The 18,985-nt window shown below is 45.4% G+C and overlaps 2 protein-coding genes across 11 annotated transcripts in view; both read left to right on the top strand.

Annotated features, from left to right (window-relative positions):
- The window catches only part of LOC141073035 (uncharacterized), a 208,916-nt gene that overhangs the window by 5,530 nt on the left and 184,401 nt on the right, over nucleotides 1-18,985 (top strand). The window lies entirely within an intron of this gene.
- Nucleotides 1-18,985, top strand: part of LOC141073033 (uncharacterized) — a 344,218-nt gene that overhangs the window by 316,725 nt on the left and 8,508 nt on the right. For 7 of the 10 annotated variants that reach the window (XM_073560331.1, XM_073560329.1, XM_073560328.1 and 4 more), the window contains one exon: nucleotides 18,555-18,663. The exons of the other annotated variants lie outside the window; for them this stretch is intronic. In XM_073560331.1, the coding sequence (XP_073416432.1) occupies nucleotides 18,600-18,663 (64 nt within the window). In that variant the 5' untranslated portion in view covers nucleotides 18,555-18,599. The remainder of the gene's footprint in view (nucleotides 1-18,554; nucleotides 18,664-18,985) is intronic. 10 annotated transcript variants of the gene reach the window in all.

Here is an 18,985-nt window from a genome sequence, read left to right as displayed (position 1 = left end):
AATATTTTCTTTATTATTTTCCCTACCTATGGGGGTGATAAAGGGGAGGTTTATTTACAATTTTTTTATTTTGATCACTGTGACAGGTTTTATCACAGTGATCAAAATGTACCTGGAATGAATGAATGAATCTGACAGCTGGCAGATTTGGCGGGCGCACTGCGCATGCGCCCGCCATTTTGGGAGATTGGGGAAGACTGAGGGACACTGAGACTCGGGAGGTACCGGGGGGAGTAGGAAGGCAGGGGGGAGGAATCGGAAGGCGGGGGGAGCAAATACTGATGGCGGCGGCAGATCGCCGCTGTCAGTGGCGGGGGCAGATCTCCCTCGTCAGTCGGTGTGGGGGGGAGTCTGATCGCTGTCTCCAGCCATGGCAGATTATATTGTAGCATCAACCATGGCTGGATTGTAATATTTCACCAAGTTTCATTGGTGAAATATTACAATCGCTCTGGCTGTTTCACTTTCAACAGCCAATCAGCGATCATAGCCACGGGGGGCGGGGGCAAAACCACCCCCCTGGGGTAAAGTACAAAGCCTCCTGTACCTGCGGGTTGGGTGACCTTTCATTGACCCTGGTCACCCGACCCACAGGAACGCGATCTCCCCATGACACAGCATATATGTCACCGGTCGGATTGGTACCGACTTTCATGACGCATACACTATGATAGGTCGGGAAGGGGTTAAGGGTGGCAGGTCAGCAACTTTCCAGAGAATTGGTGACTTGGCTAATTTTTTGGGAACCTTTGAGCTCCTGATGATGGATCTCCCAGAATAGCCTCCAACTGTTGCGCTTCCAGAGGCTCCACCACAATGGCTTACAGTACAACACTCTAAAAAACGAAACAGCAGTGGAATCTCATCTGACTCGACATGAGGACTTTGTACACGATCTTGTCATGGTTTATTTGCTAGTTAGTTTGATATAGTGCATAGATGTTCAGTGGTATTTGAACAGACTTTACCTTTATATATGCCGCATCCTGCAGCGCCATGGGGTACTCGGTACTGGGCCGGTTCTGTTACTTCAGGGGATGTCACTGCAGTGGTGACCCATCCGTGGCCCTGGGCGAGCAATCAAATGATGAATGATAAAGGGAATAGTTATTATGGGGTTATTTTAATCGTGATGCCACCTTTGGTATTCGGCAATAAAGGGGTTAGCTGACGCTGCTTGAAAGACCTCTGGGGCTGTTGGTGATGCAGCAGAGCTGTTACAGCTCTCCACAGGCAAAGCTAGGCCCCAGGGCAGTTGTATGTTTTATTTAAAATGGTGGTGACGGTTGTAATGCAGAGTAGATGATGCAGTAATAAAGCTGAGGACACAGCAGGGTTGCAGTTTCCTTTTACCTTTACTTGATAGTCCAGGGTGCAGACCAGGGGATCACAGATGGTTAGGGAGATCCGGTTAGCCTGGAAGCAGTTCAATATCCACTGAGTCAGATGGATATGGAGGTCTCCCTACTGCGCTATCCTCTGAGGTCCTTGCTGCCTAAAGCTGTGCTTGGGTCTCTTCCTGCTTTTCTTTAAGTACTTGCCCGTATGGCAGGCAGCTTGAGCCTTTTTATGGGGCCAGGAGGCCTGCAGTCCCCTGCATTCCTAATTTAGCTGTCGTGCTCTCTTTACTCACGCAGCTACGGACTTCGCCGTCCAGTTTCAAGCGTTCAGCTCTGGGGTGAGCTTACACTCCTCTCCACTCCCCAAATTCCCCAAATTTCTCCTTTCCTCCTCTACTCTCCTTAGACTCTGTCAGCCCTCACTCCCCTCTGACTGGCTGACTCTTTCCAGAACAATCTCCTTACCTCAGCACTAACTCCTCCCACCAACTGTCACTCCCTTAAGCTCCACCTCTTTTGGTTTGGAGTTAGAACAAGTGTTGGATGCTGGTGCTATCTGGTCAGGGACCTCTCATTGCTTCCAGGCATGACATTGCCCCCTGTGAGGGAGGCAATGCCACTGTGCCATACGGTCTCCTGTCGTGCCACATATATACCTTGTCAAGCCCTGTTGAATTTATGGGGAGTGGGAGGGTCATGTATCCGGACGATGAACTGAATTTTTTCTATTCTTAATTTGTCAATATATAGTTTTATTGTCCTTGCCTGAGTGGTGATCTCTCTAGCACACTGAAATTGACATTATTGGGTTAAGTTCTAGACGATTTGTATATGATTCTGTTCATAAAGATTTGTCACTTGTATGGGGGATTTTGAGGTGGGTCTTCTTACGCCTAGATTGGGCTTCCTTCCTCTGAGTGTTGAATAGGTAGTAGTCTACCAATGTCAGCACAAATGTTATTCAGCATGGGGAGCATTTGCTCCACCATAACTACATATACTTTTCTCTTCCCATCTTATATCTCACTAATTAATTATCGTAAACTCGCGGTTTCCACTTACAGGCAGACAATTGGGGGTAGTGGTAGTGGGCATTGAAAGATATCTAGACCATGGATAGAATTACATTTTGTTCCTTTAATGCAAAAGGTCTCAATATTCCTGAAAAAAGAAGGCAAATACTTTTTTCTAATCACAAACAACGAGTTTCAGTATTGTTACTGCAGGAGACGCATTTTAAATCTGGAGCGATTCCTCAGTGTACCTCCAAAATACTATCCTAAATGGTTCCATGGTCCAAATTCCAAGTCAAAAGGGTCTCGATAGCTTTTCACAAACCTTTTATACCTGAGGTATCGGGCTCAATAATTGATACAGAGGGCAGATTTATCTTTTTATTAATCTCATGGGCATCCCACAGGTTTGTAATAGCTAATGTGTACTTTCCTAACCAAGGACAGCAGAAATTTGGTGCAGAATGTAGAAGATATCTTTGTGAGTTTGTTGGCTCCTCTTCTGTGATCCTACGGGGAGACTTCAACATGCCCATGAATCCAACAGTGGATGTCTCTTCCGGTAAGTCCTCTTACCCACCAGCTTCCATTAAACACATAAGAAAGCAGGTATTTAGCCTGAAGCTGGTGGAAGTGTGAAGGGTCCTCCATCCTGATTTCAAAGATGTTTTTTTTTTTCACATATTCATAATATTTATGTCAGAATTGACTATTTCTTCATATCACATAATCTATTAGATTGGCCAGTGGAGGCGGGCCTGGGGTCAATATTATGGTCAGACCATGCTCCTATATACTTTTCAATCGGACTAAATAGTTCAGAGAAATCATGCTTCTCCCGGCACCTAAATGAGAATCTCTTGAGGGACCCCATCTGCAAGTCTGAATTAGAGCAAACAATAGTTAATTATAAGGCAGATCATGAGGCGGATCCCACATCCCCTTCTATCAAATGGGAAACTTTGAAGAGCGTCTTGAGAGGTGTACTCATTTCTCATGGGGTGTGCCTTAAAAAAAGCTAGCGCGGCAGAGATAGTCAAATTTTCAAATCAATCCAAAAACTAGAAAAGCAGCACTAACGTGACCTAGACACCAATACTCTTGCTCACCTATCTACACTGAAACAAAAGTTGTTAGCTTTAGTAGATCAGAAGTCAAGATACTTTAAAGAACGTGTTAGGAATTGCTTCTACCAGTTTGGGAATAAAAGTGGAGATTATTGGCAAAAACTATTAACCCGTGCACACCTTATACTTACATTCCCTATATTAAAAACAAGGAAGGGAAGAAGGTTCTCAGCACGAGAGACATTCTCTCCTGCTTTGGTGACTATTACAAAGAATTGTATAATATAGGTGGTCATCATAAGGATATGGCTATTCAACGGCTCCGCGATAAAATAAAGTCATACTTCTGTGATGAGCGTCAGCTTACGCTGAGTTGTTTTCCTTTTTTGAGTGGACCCTCTGGACCGTGGCACCCACCCACCTAGGGCGAGCTGACCTAGTGAGAACCCACCCCCTGTACAGGGAGTGTCAGGGGCAAGACCAAGGGGGTGAGCCACCACGGCAGCTGGCCCAGACGGCCGGCTCAGGGAGACACTATTGAGTGTCTGGCAACAGGACGGACAGGATACCAAACATAAAGCGAAGTCACAGAGCTTCTTCAGAAAATGTGGTTTCACACTTTATTCAGGTGCAAGGCATAAACAGGGAATCAGTTGCAGGGCACAAACAGTGAAACACGGCAAGGTGCGTGCAAGGACACGCCAAATGTTCCAGGTATAACACGTGCTACAAAACATACCAGGGTCCAAGGCAGGGTACGTGTTAGGGATCACACCAGATTTCCTAGGAGGGATGCGTGCTAGGACACGCCAGAGTACAAGATGGTGCATGCTAGGAGACACGCCAGGGTCCAAGGCAGCGTGCGTGCTTAGGAGACACGCCAGGGTCCAAGACAGGGTGTGATGGCATCGGACTACTGGCAACGACCGACAGGATCCAGGCATCAGGCTCTCGGACATCAGGCCGCAGTCATCTGGTTCCAGACCTCTGGCAGCGGTCGGCAGGTTACGGGAATCCGGCAGGCAAACCAGGATATGAGGCGTGCTAGGTGACACGCCTGGGACAGGTACAAGGACGGAGGCTTGCGCGTGTAGAGGGACACGGCAGGGACAGGTACAATACAAACAAGGACGGAGACCTGTGAGTGTAGAGGGACACGCCAGGGACAGGTACAAAGACGGAGGCCTGCGCGTGTAGAGAGATGCCAGGGACGGGTACAAGGACGGAGGCCTGCGCGTGTAGAGGGACACGCCAGGGCCAGGCGAGGCACAGTCTTGCGCGTGCAGAGAGGCACGCCAGGGTCAGGCGAGGCAGAGTCCTGCGCGTGCAGAGAGGCACGCCAGGGTCAGGCGAGGCAGAGTCCTGCGCGTGCAGAGAGGCACGCCAGGGTCAGGCGAGGCAGAGTCCTGCGCGTGCAGAGAGGCACGCCAGGGTCAGGCGAGGCAGAGTCCTGCGCGTGCAGAGAGGCACGCCAGGGTCAGGCGAGGCAGAGTCCTGCGCGTGCAGAGAGGCACGCCAGGGTCAGGCGAGGCAGAGTCCTGCACATGCAGAGAGTCACACCAGGATCAGGGTTCAAGGACAGGGTTAGGGCCTGTACGTGCAAGAGGGCACGACAGGTTACATGGCAAAACCTGCGCGTACTTTTACAGAAGCACGGGGAGGTATGCCATGGGCAGGCGAGGACCTGCATGTGCTATAGAGAGCACGAAGAGCACAGTGCACAAACAGCATGAGGTGCAAGGGAGCCAGGAAAGCACGGCTGGGGCACTGGCTAGCTGATCGGTCTGCAGCACTGACAGGCGGGCAAGACTCCAGCGAACCCGGCTGAGGCATAGCAGGTGACACAGCTGTCACTGACCGACAAGCACAGCTGAAGCACAAGCAGGCGGGCACGGCTAGGGCGGGCACGGCTGAGGCACAAGCAGGAGGCTAGGAAGGCCAGGCCCATGCAAAGGGGACACGAAGCAACAAAGCAAGACAAGAAACAAGGCAGAGCTAGGCAGGTATGGAACACGGAGCGGAACCTAAGGCAGAAATACAGAGTCAGATCAGAGCAAGAACAGAGCTAGCAGCTGAGCGTAGGCCGAATCCCAGAGCCAGGCCAAGGCAAAGCCTTGGGACTAGCCAGGGAACGTGCTAGAGAGCACCGTAGAACAGAGAGCAGGAATAACAGGCAGAGACAGAGAACAGTGGAGGAAACACAAGGCAGAGCATAGCGATGGCAAGACATGGCAGAAACAGGCAAGGCAGAGAATAACAGAAGGACTACAAGTCCAAGCAGGACAAGGACGAACATGGCACAACGGACAAACATAAGACAAGGCACGGGACAAGAGACGGAGTACGAGCACAGAGCGTGTGCAGAGACGCACGACAGGGCAGAGTGCAAGGGCACAGAATAGAGGGAGCGACTCAGCAGACCAAGCAGCCATGCAGGGAAGCAACACAATACTCAGGCCCTGATCATAGGGATAGGCGGGCTGATATAGCACCAGTAATTCCGGGTCAGGACCAGGGAGCGACCTTGGGTTCAGATCCTCCAGGATCATAGAGTGCATAGCTAGGACAGCCTGGGTAGAACCATAGAGAAAGTCACATGATCAGGACTTCCAGGAATACAGCGGATTGCAGAGTCAGCAGGGCTGGAGCATAGGAAGGGTCACATGATTAGGGTTCAGGAATACAGCGGATTGCAGAGTCAGCAGGATTGGAGCATAGGAAAGGTCACATGATCAGGGTTCAGGAATACAGCAGATTGCAGAGTCAGACAGACGGATAGTTACCCAGCAACAGCGTGCAGCCATGAGGTAAGGCGCGCGTGCACACTACTCCAGGCATCTTGCGGCATAACAGACATGGCGGACATGACAGTGTGCCCACTGCTCCAGGCATCTTGCGGCATAACAGACATCGCGGACATGACAGACATGGCGGACATGACAACTTGCAACAGACCAAACTACCTACAATATCAGAGGACAAGTTGTCGGAGTTGGAAATGGACTTTTCATTGGAGGAAGTCTCTGAGACTATTAATTAAATGAAAAAGGAAAAGAGCCCAGGACCAGAAACAAATTTCAACTTTATTAAGTCCATTATTTTAAATATGCGCAACTTTATTTCATTGGGAGGTTCTTTTCCTTCTCAGTCATTGGCCGCTCATATTGCTATACTCCCCAAACCAGGTAAAGATCCCTCTACATGTAGCAGTTATCTAATCTAGATATTAAAATATATGCAAAAATGATAGCAAAAAGATTATGCCCCTTATTACCAGGTCTGATAAATTAAGATCAAGTGGGATCTGTGCCGGTACGAGAAGCCATGGATAATACCATTTGGACTATCTCCTTGATAGGGCGGCCAAACGGGGGGAGCCCATGTGCATTCTGTTGATTGAGGCGGAGAAAGCTTTCGACAGGGTGCACTGGGAATCTATATTTCAAACATTGGAAGGAATTGGTTTAAAGGAAATTATGCTCCGTAGAATTTCTGCTCTGTACTCGTCTTCTAGTGCCCAAGTGAAAGTCAATGGTGCACTCTCAAACACATTTTGGATTCGGAACGGCAAGAGGCAAGGTTGCCCTCTCTCACCCTTGCTTTACATACTTAAAATAGAGCATCTAGCAATCGCGATAAGGAATAATCCCTCCATTAGGGGTCTAAAATTCCAATCTGCAGAACATAAGCTGGCACTTTTTGCAGATGATGTTCTTTTATATATTTCCTCCCCAACTATGTCTTCCACATATCTCAGAATTACACAGATTTGATCGTCTGAGAAATTTTAAAATTAATACTCACAAATCTGAGATTCTAAATATTTCACTACAACTAAGTGAAATAGGTTAACAACTTCATTTTCCTTTAAATAGTGTTCAGACTCTCATTTGTTTGGGAATAAAAATTTCCGCCAAGGTATCACATCTCTATGATGCAAACTTTTAGATAGCTCTGCATAAAGCTGAGTTGGACTTGGAAAGGTGGCACTAATTACGTCTTTATTGGTTTGGAAGGGTGAATGTTCTTAAAATAAATTTGTTGCCCCGTCTCATATTACTTTCAAAAAATGCCCTTGTATTTACCTGCCTCCTTCTCACGTCTTAAAAAAGCGATTATTCATTTTATCTGGTCACAAAATTGAGCGTGTATTTCATACTTCTTGTTAATTCGTTCAAAGCAAAGGGGGGATAGCTCTGCCGGATTTTGCTCTATATAGTCAAGCAGCAATTGGCATCTGCGTTCTAGATCTAGATAAAAATAATAAAAAATGGGTTACTTTTGGAAAATGATCTTAACGGATGGGACTCCCAAAAAGCTATTTGGTCCCCAAGGGGAGAGAGGCAAACTTTTACCCTTCCTTACCAGAAACATGATATGACTTATTAAAAGGGGGGGGTCAAAATTTGTTGAACTCATCATCTCCTGGTCCTTTTAACTCCTATATACGACAACCCATCCTTTCCTGCAGGGCTAATTAGGGTTACCTAAATATAAAAGAGATTCATGCCCTATAGTTCATGACTATGTTACCTGTTAGGAGTCAGATTTCTGCCCGTACTATGCAGGAATCTAGATCCTCACATTCTGCAGTCTCCTGCTCATTGTCTACTGCAGAAGATATTGCAGAGGAGATTGCCTTGCAGCAACTCTCTCCGGAGGCTAAGGCTACTTTCACACATCAGGTTTTCGGCATCAGGCGCGATCCGGCGTCGTGCCGGAACGCCGGATCCGGCAAATGTTTCGTAAAACCGGATGTGACGGATCCGGTTTTCTGCCGGATCCGTCTTTTTCTTGACAGACAAAACCGGATCCGTCTCATCCGGTACATCCATTTTTCTATCCGTTTTTCGACGGATTACGCCGGATCCGGTTTTTAAAATTGACCCTTGTGGCCTTCCGAACGGGATTGGCTACTGGAAAACTATATATAGCATGTTCCTACAGCCCTTCTTTGACAGGTTGTAGAGGAGAAAGTGCAGGTTGGAGAGAAGAGCAAGTTACTGGCGAAGATGGATGTTGTGATTGGAAATATTTTGAAGAATTTGGCGGATTTTACAGCGGAGGCGAATCGTTTGAGGGTGATTGTTCTGGAGAAGGAGAGAGCGAGACAGCAGCGCATCAGGCATCGTAGACGACGTTTGTGGATCCACCCCATCACAGCCAAGAGAATGACGCGTGGGGTCTATTCTACACTCTGCATGGACCTTCGACGAAACCCGGATAAATTTTTTGGATATGTTCGGATGATAATGGAGAATTTTGATTACTTGGTGGAGCGCATTGCACACCTCATAAGAAAAGCGGACACCTATTGCCGCTTCTCTGTTTCACCCGCAGAGCGTCTGATGGTGACTTTAAGGTAAGCCACATTTATTGGATGTGATCGCATCAGAGCACACTTTCACTGCAATCTTGTTGGTGGTAGTTTGTATCTCCAAGTGTTATAGCTCAGTTTTGGTATGTAATGCTGTGATTTAAAACTAATTTATTGTTTTTTAATTCCCCACAGATTTCTTGCAACTGGAGAATCCCTTTCGTCACTGCATTTCCAGTACAGACTCGGGATTTCCACCATATCTGGAATTGTGAAGTACACATGCCGTGCACTGTGGGACTCCTTAGCTGAAGAGTTTTTACCAGAGCCCACAACAGAGAGGTGGATTGAAATTGCTGACAAGTTTCAACAGATATGTCAGTTTCCAAACTGCTTGGGCGCTGTGGACGGGAAACATATCCGCATTGTAAAGCCAGCTGGATCGGGATCGGAATATTTCAATTACAAGAAATATTTTTCAATTGTCCTCATGGCCATCGCTGACGCGGAATACAAATTTATTGCGGTTGATATTGGGGCCTATGGCCGCTCCAATGACTCTCAAGTTTTCAAACTGTCTGCCATGGGGCGTAAACTGTATGGAAACACCTTCCAGTTCCCACCACCTAGACCGCTGCCGCAAACATCTGGTCCACCTATGCCATTTGTCTGTGTAGGGGATGAAGCCTTCCAGCTGTCAGAACACCTTTTGAAACCGTACTCTAGCAGAGGATTGACAAGACCAAAACGCATTTTTAATTACCGCCTCACAAGAGCAAGAAGAATGGTTGAATGTACCTTTGGTATTCTGACAGCCAAATGGCAGGTACTATTGACTTCGATCAACCTCAAGACAGAAACTGTGGACGAGGTGATCAAAGCGTGCGTGGTACTCCACAATTTTGTTATCTGCAAGGAACCCATTTCCATTGAGGACACCTCTGAAGAAACCACCTTGCAAGATTACCATGACATTACCACTAGAAGTTCTGTGACGGTTTCAGTAATGAGGGACAATTTTGCAATATACTTTATGTCACCTCAAGGCAGAGTACACTGGCAGGATGACAGAGTGTGAAAGATTTGTGCCCTAACCAAACTTGTGTACCTTCTGGACCAACAGTATATACCTTTGCCAACCAAAGTTGGCTATCTTGTCATGGTCTTACTATTTTTAGCTTTAGGCCACAGGTGTGTACCTGGTTGTGTTTTATGCAAAGTATTTCACCTTTTAACAAAAGTTGTGTACATTGTTAGGAAATCACCAACAATAAACACAACTTTTTAGGTGAAATACTTTGCTTCAAACACAACCAGGAACACAACTGTGGCAAAAAGCTAAAATTTACCCACAGTTATATACCTGGTTTTGAATACCTTTTTACCTTTGAAATACCCTGTATTTAACCTTTTTTTTTAAACATAGTTCGCCGCAGAAAGAAATGACAGACAACCATTGTGAAACGATAATTTAACTTTTATTTAAAATTTTTTTTTTTTTTTGTAAAATGTTTTTAAAGTGCAAAAAAACTTTTTTAATAAAGGTTTTAAACCCAATGGGCATTTTTATTAAAAAACACACATTACAAATCTGTGTAGTGTGGGGTGGAAATACTGCTGGAGGGGCTGTGGGACACTTCGACACTGGGTGTGTGGAGAGAGGACTGGGATCGTGGTGGGGAAGGAACAGTTAGAGGTGAAGGTGTGGAAAAAGCTACAGAATGGGTGGACATGTGGGAGGCAGAAGAGGTGGTGGGCGGTGGAGTGGAGGGTTGGGCAGGGACTGTAGGAGCAGATGATGTTGATGGAAAGTTGTATGGGGAAGGCGTTTGGTACGGGGAAGGAGTTTGGTACGGGGAAGGAGTTTGGTACGGGGCAGGTTGCTGGAAGTGGGGAGATGTCTGGTACTGGGGAGGTTGCTGGTATGTAATAGGAGGGGGAGGATGGAAAGTGGCTGGAGGGGGTGCAGATGTAATAGGAGGGGGAGGATGGAAAGTGGCTGGAGGGGGTGCAGGTGGAGGAACTACAGTGGTGGGAGGTGGAGGTTGGGAGGTAACCTGCTGTAGAGCACCGTGGCACGAATGCATTACATGCATCTGCTGGGTTGGAGATAGTGTTGCCATGCGCTCCACAACAGACCTGAAAAAGGTGTGGTTTGGCGAAGATCTTGCTTCTGAATGCATGGTTTGCAGAAGTGTCTTCACCTCCAGAATGCTGGAGTTGATCTGCTGAAAGCCTGCGGAGATTTGCTCTGACAAGACTTTTAGACAGTTCTGGAAAGATGCATTCAGATGCAAGAACTCTTGCGCATAACTCTTTTCCTGACCCCTCTGCCGCTGTCGCCCAGTACCCGCAGGTGTACTAGAGGTGGCAGGGGCAGACGGGTGGGGTAAAGGGAAAGCGATCTCCTCACCAGCAGCTTCATGTAATGTAGGCGGCCACGATGCTCCTGTTCTGGTGGATGGGACAGATGGGTCGAATGTGTGGGAAGGTGCAGATGTACCGGGGCGGTCGAAGTGTCCCTCGGTGCCGGTCTCCTCAGGGATCGCCTCAGAAGGGTCCAATCGTGCAGGCTCCCGAGTGCTGCTCACCGTGCTGTGGAATAAAGAGAAAAAAAAACAATTAAAATAGTGACATGGTATGGCCCTGGCAGAAAAAAAAAAGTTACATCTAAACATTTTTTTGTCACATGTGGTGTGTAATATTTACCTTCTGGTGAGCATTGTCTCCCGGAGGAACGACAGGGCTTGTGCGTACTTGTACTTGCTCCTGCGTCCTCCAGATCCACTCGGGGCCCGCATCTCTTTATTGAACTCCTTCTTGAAACGATCCCTCACAGACCGCCACCGATTCACAATTCTGTTCCCTGAAACGAGAAAGGAGTGGTTAGTATACAACATCAGTGTTTCCCAAACTCCAGTCCTCATGGTCCCCAGGGGTCATGTTTTCAGGATTTCCATAGTAAATAGAAATCCTGAACACATGATCCGTGGGGACCACGAGGACTGGAGTTCGGGAAACACTGGTTTACATCAAGCAACCGGTACTATATATACTTACGCTCTTTAATCTGGGCCCGAACATCGAGGTCCTCCCAGCGGCCCACAAGGAGTGAACAGATTTCCTCCCAGAGTCGTCGGGTAACGATAAGGTCAGCGTGGCGGCGGTCAGCCATATTCCAGAGCGGCTCCCTTTCTCTGACGAGATCGATGAGGTGGTCCACATCGAGTCCTCCATCCTCACCGTCAGAGTCGGGAGCACGCTGTGAAGGCTGTTAAAGAAAAAGACAAAAATAACATAATTAGCCTCCACAAAAGAAATGAAATAAAAAGTGCAAAAAAACAAAGCAAAAATATTTATACTTACACGCTGGTGACCGCCGCGTTGCTGTCGCCGACGACCCTGGGAGGCACTGCGAGGACCTCTTGGCCGAGCACCAGATTGGGAAGACTAGAGAAGAAAACAAAAAATGTTATGTCTTTGGATGTAGGCATTTGTTTGCTGTGTGTGGTCTGCAGAACATTGTTTTCTATGTGTTGTGTGTAGTGTGATGTTGTGTTTCTGCGTTTGATGCAAAAAACTTACCAATTGTGAGCCCACTCCAGGTGTCTGTCCACCCCTTCCTTCTTCTTCTGGGAGCTCCTCTTCATCTTGTGATTCCTGTTTTGAAATAAAAGACAATGAATAGACATATATTACAGAGATGATGGATTTTGGAAATAAAAACTTACCGTCAAACGCTGACAATGCGAGGGAGGGCTCCCAGAAGAAGATGTGCTGTCCTGTTGATGGCCAGACTCCATGGCTGTGGGTATTGCTGTTGCTGCTGCCAGTGATGCCATTTCTGCTGCTGCTGCATCTCTTTGGCGGCTGTTGAATAAAGAGAAACAAAGGGCCAATGAATGGCCCTAGTTTGGAGGAATGGGGGATTTGATAATTACCGTCTCTCATCTGCTTCTGGACTCCCCTCCTCAGCATGTTCCATTTGCTGCTCCATTTGGGGTGGTGGTGGTGCTGATGGTGCTGCAGATGTCTGCTGCCTTCTCCTGGTTCTTGGCTTGGGTGGCATGTTGGGTGTGGCTGTGGGTCCCACTGTCTTGCTTTTATATATGTCTTGTGGGCAGAGCTACTGAGCATGCTCAGACCAAAAAAACCGGATCCGGCCACCGGATCCGGCTTTCGCCGGATCAGGCGCATTGCGGCGCTCATAGGCTTTCATTGTGTGAAAAAGCCGGACGCGCCGGATCCGGCGTGTCCGGCTTTTTCGCCGGAGACAAAAAACGTTACAGTAGCCGTTTTTTCCAGACGCCGGATCGCGACACATTGCCGTATCCGGCGAAAACCGGATGAAACGCATGGACATCCGGCGCGATCCGGCGCAAATGCAAGTCAATGGGGGGGAAACCGGATCCGGCATTGCATTTCGCCGGATCCGGATTCTGTCAAAAGCGCCGGATCGCGCCTGACGGCGAAAACCTGATGTGTGAAAGAGGCCTAAGTCCTTCTTTCCATCTTCTGAGCATGCTCGTGGAACGAGCTCCCATTGGTGTTCGGGAGTCAGGTGCTCAGGTCCTGCTCCTAATCCCATTGGTTCAGCCCAGAGTTCTGGAGACTTCCGGAAGGTCCCGTTTGCTATAAAAAGTGCTCATGGCTGTTCCGCCATGCGCTAGTATAGTCATACTTGCTGCTGTGTGTATGTTGATGGATGCATGTTCTGGTGTATGACTCATTTGAAACCCCATTCCTATGATATTACGTCTGTGTGAGGGAATGAGTTATAGCTAGTATTAGCGCCAGCCCGCCATTGCTCCACAAGCACACCTGTGTTACTGTGGTGTTTTCTTGCGGTAAGTCCCACGCCGCGCTGCTGTAGCAGCTTTAGTGTGCGTTCGCAGTTGCAACGCTGTGCACACGAGTGTTTATGGTAGGTCTTGGCGGATGTAGTGCCGTCATCTTGAACTACTCCGGTGACCATTTACCGCTTATGCGCCACTGAGTCTCTGTGCCTCTAACAGGCTCAGCGTAATTATATTTATTATTTGTATTAGCAGCTCTGTGAGTACAACAGAGATTGCTTTTGTTCACCTGGGTGATATCTAACCCTGTGCACACTACCGCCTGATTGCTCTGCCACCACCTAGCAGCGGTTTTAAACATCTACTGCACGGTGGACCCCGAGTGGCGAACGCACTTTATATTTTTTATTTAGTGCATTCCGCCACTCCTAACATTACCAGGACGGGGATGAGGCCTCTCTAGGACATTTTCCAAGACGAGGAACCACCAGCAGGCACTTGGTTCTTTTATGAACAAATAAGCTTCATTACTAAATTAGCCAAGCAAGCCAATCCATTCATCCACTCAATGCCGACTTTTATTCCCCATTGACTTGCATTGAGGTCGAGTTTCGGACGAAACTACAACTATTTTTTGCCCTAGTCGGACCAGTTTCATCTGAGACAAATTTTGTTTCATTCGGGTTTCACGAAACCCGATCCAACCAAAGTCACTCAACTCTAGCTCATAGGACAGAAACAATTCATAAGTGAACTGTTTGGCTGATATTGAACTAATGGATTGGAACTCATGCTCCCTTATAGATATTAGGAACCATGGATTTGCCTAAAGGATGAGTTTACATTCTCTACCCCTACTCTCTAAAACCCCTCTCTTTTCCCTTTCTATTCCTTCTCTCACTTTTCCTTTTCTATTCTCTTTTTCTTTTTGCACCTAGAACCTTACTCTAGGTATCATCTAATCAAAAATTAATTCAATTTATTGATAAAGTTACGGAATGATATTGATTGCCTACATGAACAAGCATTTCAAGTGCTTATTTAACATTGATTATATGTATGATTTTCTATAGGCAAAGTTGTTAATAAATGTTACATCATTTTTGTTTCATGATAATGGATATGATATGTCTTTTCATGTTAATATTGATTGACATGTAACATGCAAATACTTCAATAAACTTGATTTACACAATATCCTTTATGGTCGACTTGAGACAAACCTAACAGAATGGCAGAGCATCCCCAATTCCAGGTGTGAAAAACTTGTTGCATCATTCCCAAGAAGACTCTTGACTGTACTAGCTCAAAAGATGCTTCTCAATACTGAGCAAAGGGTCAGAATACTTATGACCATGTGATATTTTAGTTTTTCTTTTCTAATTTGCAAAAAATTCTACATTTCTTTTTTTCAGTCAAGATGGGGTGCAGAGTGTACATTAATGGGAAAAAAATGAACTTTTTTGAACATACCAACTGGCTGCAATGAAACAAAGAGTGAAAAATTTAAAGGGGTCTGAATACTTTCCGTACCCACTGTATATTGCTAACACCTTTTATGCGGGACTACATAAGAGCTGTATATGTATTTTCTGTACTATTTTGCACTTTTGTCACACATGTATAATTTTCCTTGTTTGTTTTTTTTATCATTTCAATATATATCCCTCTTTATTTGTTCCTGTCCCTGCTCATATTTTTTTTACTTGTTTATAAAGTTTTTTAATACCCCTTTTCTTCATTATTTTTTCATTCAGATTTTATTTTTCTTTATTATTTTTATATTTATATTCATTTTTATTTATTTTTCCTTACTATGCTTTTGTTCACACTTCCTTTCTTTCATCCATTCAAGTATTTTTTCCACTCCTTTTCATCACCCTTTGTGGGTTTATCATTGTTTGTCTGTCTTGCACTTTGCTTCATTATTTTACTAATATAATGCACTCTGCTGGTATTATTTGTAGTCCATTTTTAATATACTGGTGTGATGCGCTTGGACTGTCACATGACACTCTGTGCTGGTCCGTGCCTTCTCTCCGATAATTTATGCAGTGTCATCAGCATTACCCTGCATCCCGACTTCACATGTGACCGGACTCCTCATTCACGCCCCTTCCTCTCACTAGCCATTCAGCTGGTGACCACATGACTGCTGATCTGATGTACACGTGTCCACCAGTATACCCACCTCCTGGCATCCAGCACCATCTTGGACCCTTTTTTATGAAGCAATTTTATGATATAAGTTGTAATCTTTTTTTGTTTAACTATGTATAAAAGGACATGCATTCAATGTATATGCCAACTCCTGATGAATCATTTTTGTGTGAAACGTGTCAGGTTGGCCGAGCAGATAGCTTAAATTAAATTTTATTTTGGGTTCTTTGCTGTGTTTGATTCCTGTCACCCTTTTTTATAAGTAATGAGCAAAAGGGTAACAATATTTTGATCATTTGACTTTCGGGCTCCATATCTCACCATCCACTACCGCTTCCAATGTGAGACTAACATCATTTTATAGAAAATCATCTTGGATATCTCTCTCCCCCTCCCTTCAGGTAACTGGTCTTTGTGTAATGTGAGATCATGGTCTGCCAGCTCTAGCAAGGGCTGAGTGTTTTCCCCACCAAGAATTCCTTTGATCTTATCCCAAAATAATCAAAGTCTAATTTTATAACTTCAAGTAATCCTAGAAATGTGAAAATTGGATTCCCAGGAGCTGGGCATGTAGGGCTATACATGGCAACGGTTTGCGGCCTTTAGGGCCATCAGGAATCTGGGAAATGAGTTTCTGCCCCCCAGTAACATGCGGATGTGACGTGTTTGGTCTCAAAAGAATGGTAAATTCGCAGGGGAAAATATAATGCCCCTATCGTCGCCCTGTGAGCCTCCCAGCCCAATATATGGAAAACAGGATGTTTTGATAATTATCTAAAAGTGCTCTACATCCTTGAACACAGCCCACCAGTGAGGTCAGCAAGGGAGGAGTCTCTAGGCTTGTGGGCAAAGCATAAAACTTAAACGCACATTTTGGGAGGTGTTCAGATGCCGGAGAGACAGCTAGACAACATGCTTTGGACTGAATCTTTTCTCTGGGATTCTCTTCCCCTTTATCGACACATCATACCTGTGACTGAGAGAGATTAAGTTTCATATTTTAATCCCTTTTAATTTTATTACTGTTGTACATATTGTTTTTTTGGAATATCTTTTGTATTTTTGTAAACACTGCCGATATTTTATCAATTTACTAGTTTTGTTCTTTTTGCTCTATGATCGAACCGACATGGACTCCGTTCAAATTCCCGCTATCTTTGGTTGGTTTCTGACCCGATATAGCCTTTGGTAACTGACCTTGCTTGTAACAAACAAGGAACTGGTGGCAGCGTAGCATCTTGGTGTTATTGGGGAACCCTGGCAGTGACAGATCGGAGGTTTATGTGTATTCCCAGCCTTAGGCTGCAATAAGGAGAGATAAGCGCAAATAGGGTCTTAAACGATGGAGATGACGGTATACAATCAGATTGCACTTACCTGATGTATCTTTTCATTAGAGCATGGAAACTCATCAGAGTGGACAGCTGCTGCAGATCCACTGGTCAAGCCGGTGACCAAGTTATAGTGTTAAAACTGGAAAAATTTGTGGCTATCACAAGGTCCACACAATTAGAAGGTAGAATTGATGGTTTATTCACTCAATGCGTTTTCGAAGTCAATGCTATAGCATCTGAAGAAGTCCTCATGACTTTGAAACGTGTTGAGTGAATAAACCATCATTTCTACCTTCTAATCGTGTGGACCGTGATTTGTACAGCAGCACGGGTGATATCCACAAATTTTCCAGTTTTAAGAGCCTGGGATTGGTGATATACATACCGCCCTCACTACAGAGTGCCCGATAGCCAGTACGTGACAAGGCAGCCTTTCCATCGACTACTTCAGGATGTAACATGAAGCCAGAAAACCTGGAGGAAACCCACGCAAACACGGTGAAAACGTACAGACTTGTTGCTGATGTTGTTCTTGGTGGGATTTAAACCCAGGACCCCAGCGCTGCATAGCAATAGTGCTAACCAATGAGCCACCATGAGGTGGTCTTAGTCATGCTTCTCAAGTGAGGGTCTTTATGATATGCTGCATGTGAAATTTGCTTATATTTGGGACTATATTTGTATCACTTATCAGTTATCGGTAACTGCCTTAGTGGTGGCAGCTTTGGGTGGTTATTTGTGAGTGGGAGTTACACTATAGAGTTGTAATGCTATTAGACAGACTAGGTGGTCATGTATTCGATACCCCCGGTCACATCCACACATTATGCCTGCATTAGCGAGTGCGGTCATGACAATGGCCTTGCATATAAGAGAGTAGTACGGGCAGATAGAACATGTTCATCCACATATCTCTTTAGTTAGACCAGTGTTTCCCGAACTCCAGTCTTCACAGCCCCCACGGGTCATGTTTCTAGGATTTCCTTAGTATTGCACAAGTAGTGGAATTATCAAGTCATCAGAAATTCTCTCACCTGTGCAACACTATGGAAATACTGAAAACATAACTCGTGGGGGAACATGAGGACTGGAATTTAGGAAACACTGGTTTAGACCATATTGAGCTGCCTGTAAATATAAAAAAATTACATTTATGTCTCGTGAACACCATAAAAAAAACAAAATTACAAAATTGCTTCCGATCCCACTAAAAATACATGTACCCCAAAAATGCAAAATTTCCAAGCAAAACAAATCTTCTATGATGGAAAATAAAAATATCAGGGAATCCGAAATGTGAAGACAAAATAATGAAAGGAAATCACTGGACCCTGCTCCAGCGACCCCGGCTTCTATCACTAGGCACCGCTATACTGACTCTGAGGGCGGCACTGGTGATATAAGAGGTGGTGATGTCGGCGTTGGTTAGCGGCTCACAAGCTTGTAGTAAAAGCATCCATCTAGAACATTCCACATGAGTTTTCCTTCTGTCTGTGACTTTATTATATATTATTATTATTTTCACAGTTTTGAAATCCAGGCAAAAATCTGCTGAATAATCCACAATCCATAATGGAGAAAGGAGAAAGTGATGTGCGGGGAGATGAGTGGCGGTGCAAAGAGAAAGATCATACAGGTAACCGTCCTGATGAGGAGTCACCATGAAATAAATAAGAGGAGAGTCACATTCTCCTCATTCACCGGACCTATTTGATATAATAAGCTGGGCAGAGCGTCAAACATGCTCTTTTTAAGATAATTGCTTCATAGTTACACACGTGGTCAAAATTGTTGGTACCCTCGTTTAGTGACAGAAAAACCCACAATGGTCACAGAAATAACTTGAATCTGACAAAAGTAATAATAAAAAAAATCTATGAAACTGAACAAATGAAAGTCAGACATTGCTTTTCATCCATGCTTCCACAAAATAAAAAAAAAAAAAATAAAACTCATGA

This window comes from Dendrobates tinctorius, unplaced genomic scaffold, assembly GCF_039654945.1.
Source record: "Dendrobates tinctorius isolate UK_male_01 unplaced genomic scaffold, ASM3965494v1 ptg000295l, whole genome shotgun sequence".
In the NCBI taxonomy this organism is placed as follows: Eukaryota; Metazoa; Chordata; class Amphibia; order Anura; family Dendrobatidae; genus Dendrobates; species Dendrobates tinctorius.
This window is presented reverse-complemented; position numbering and strand designations above follow the sequence as displayed.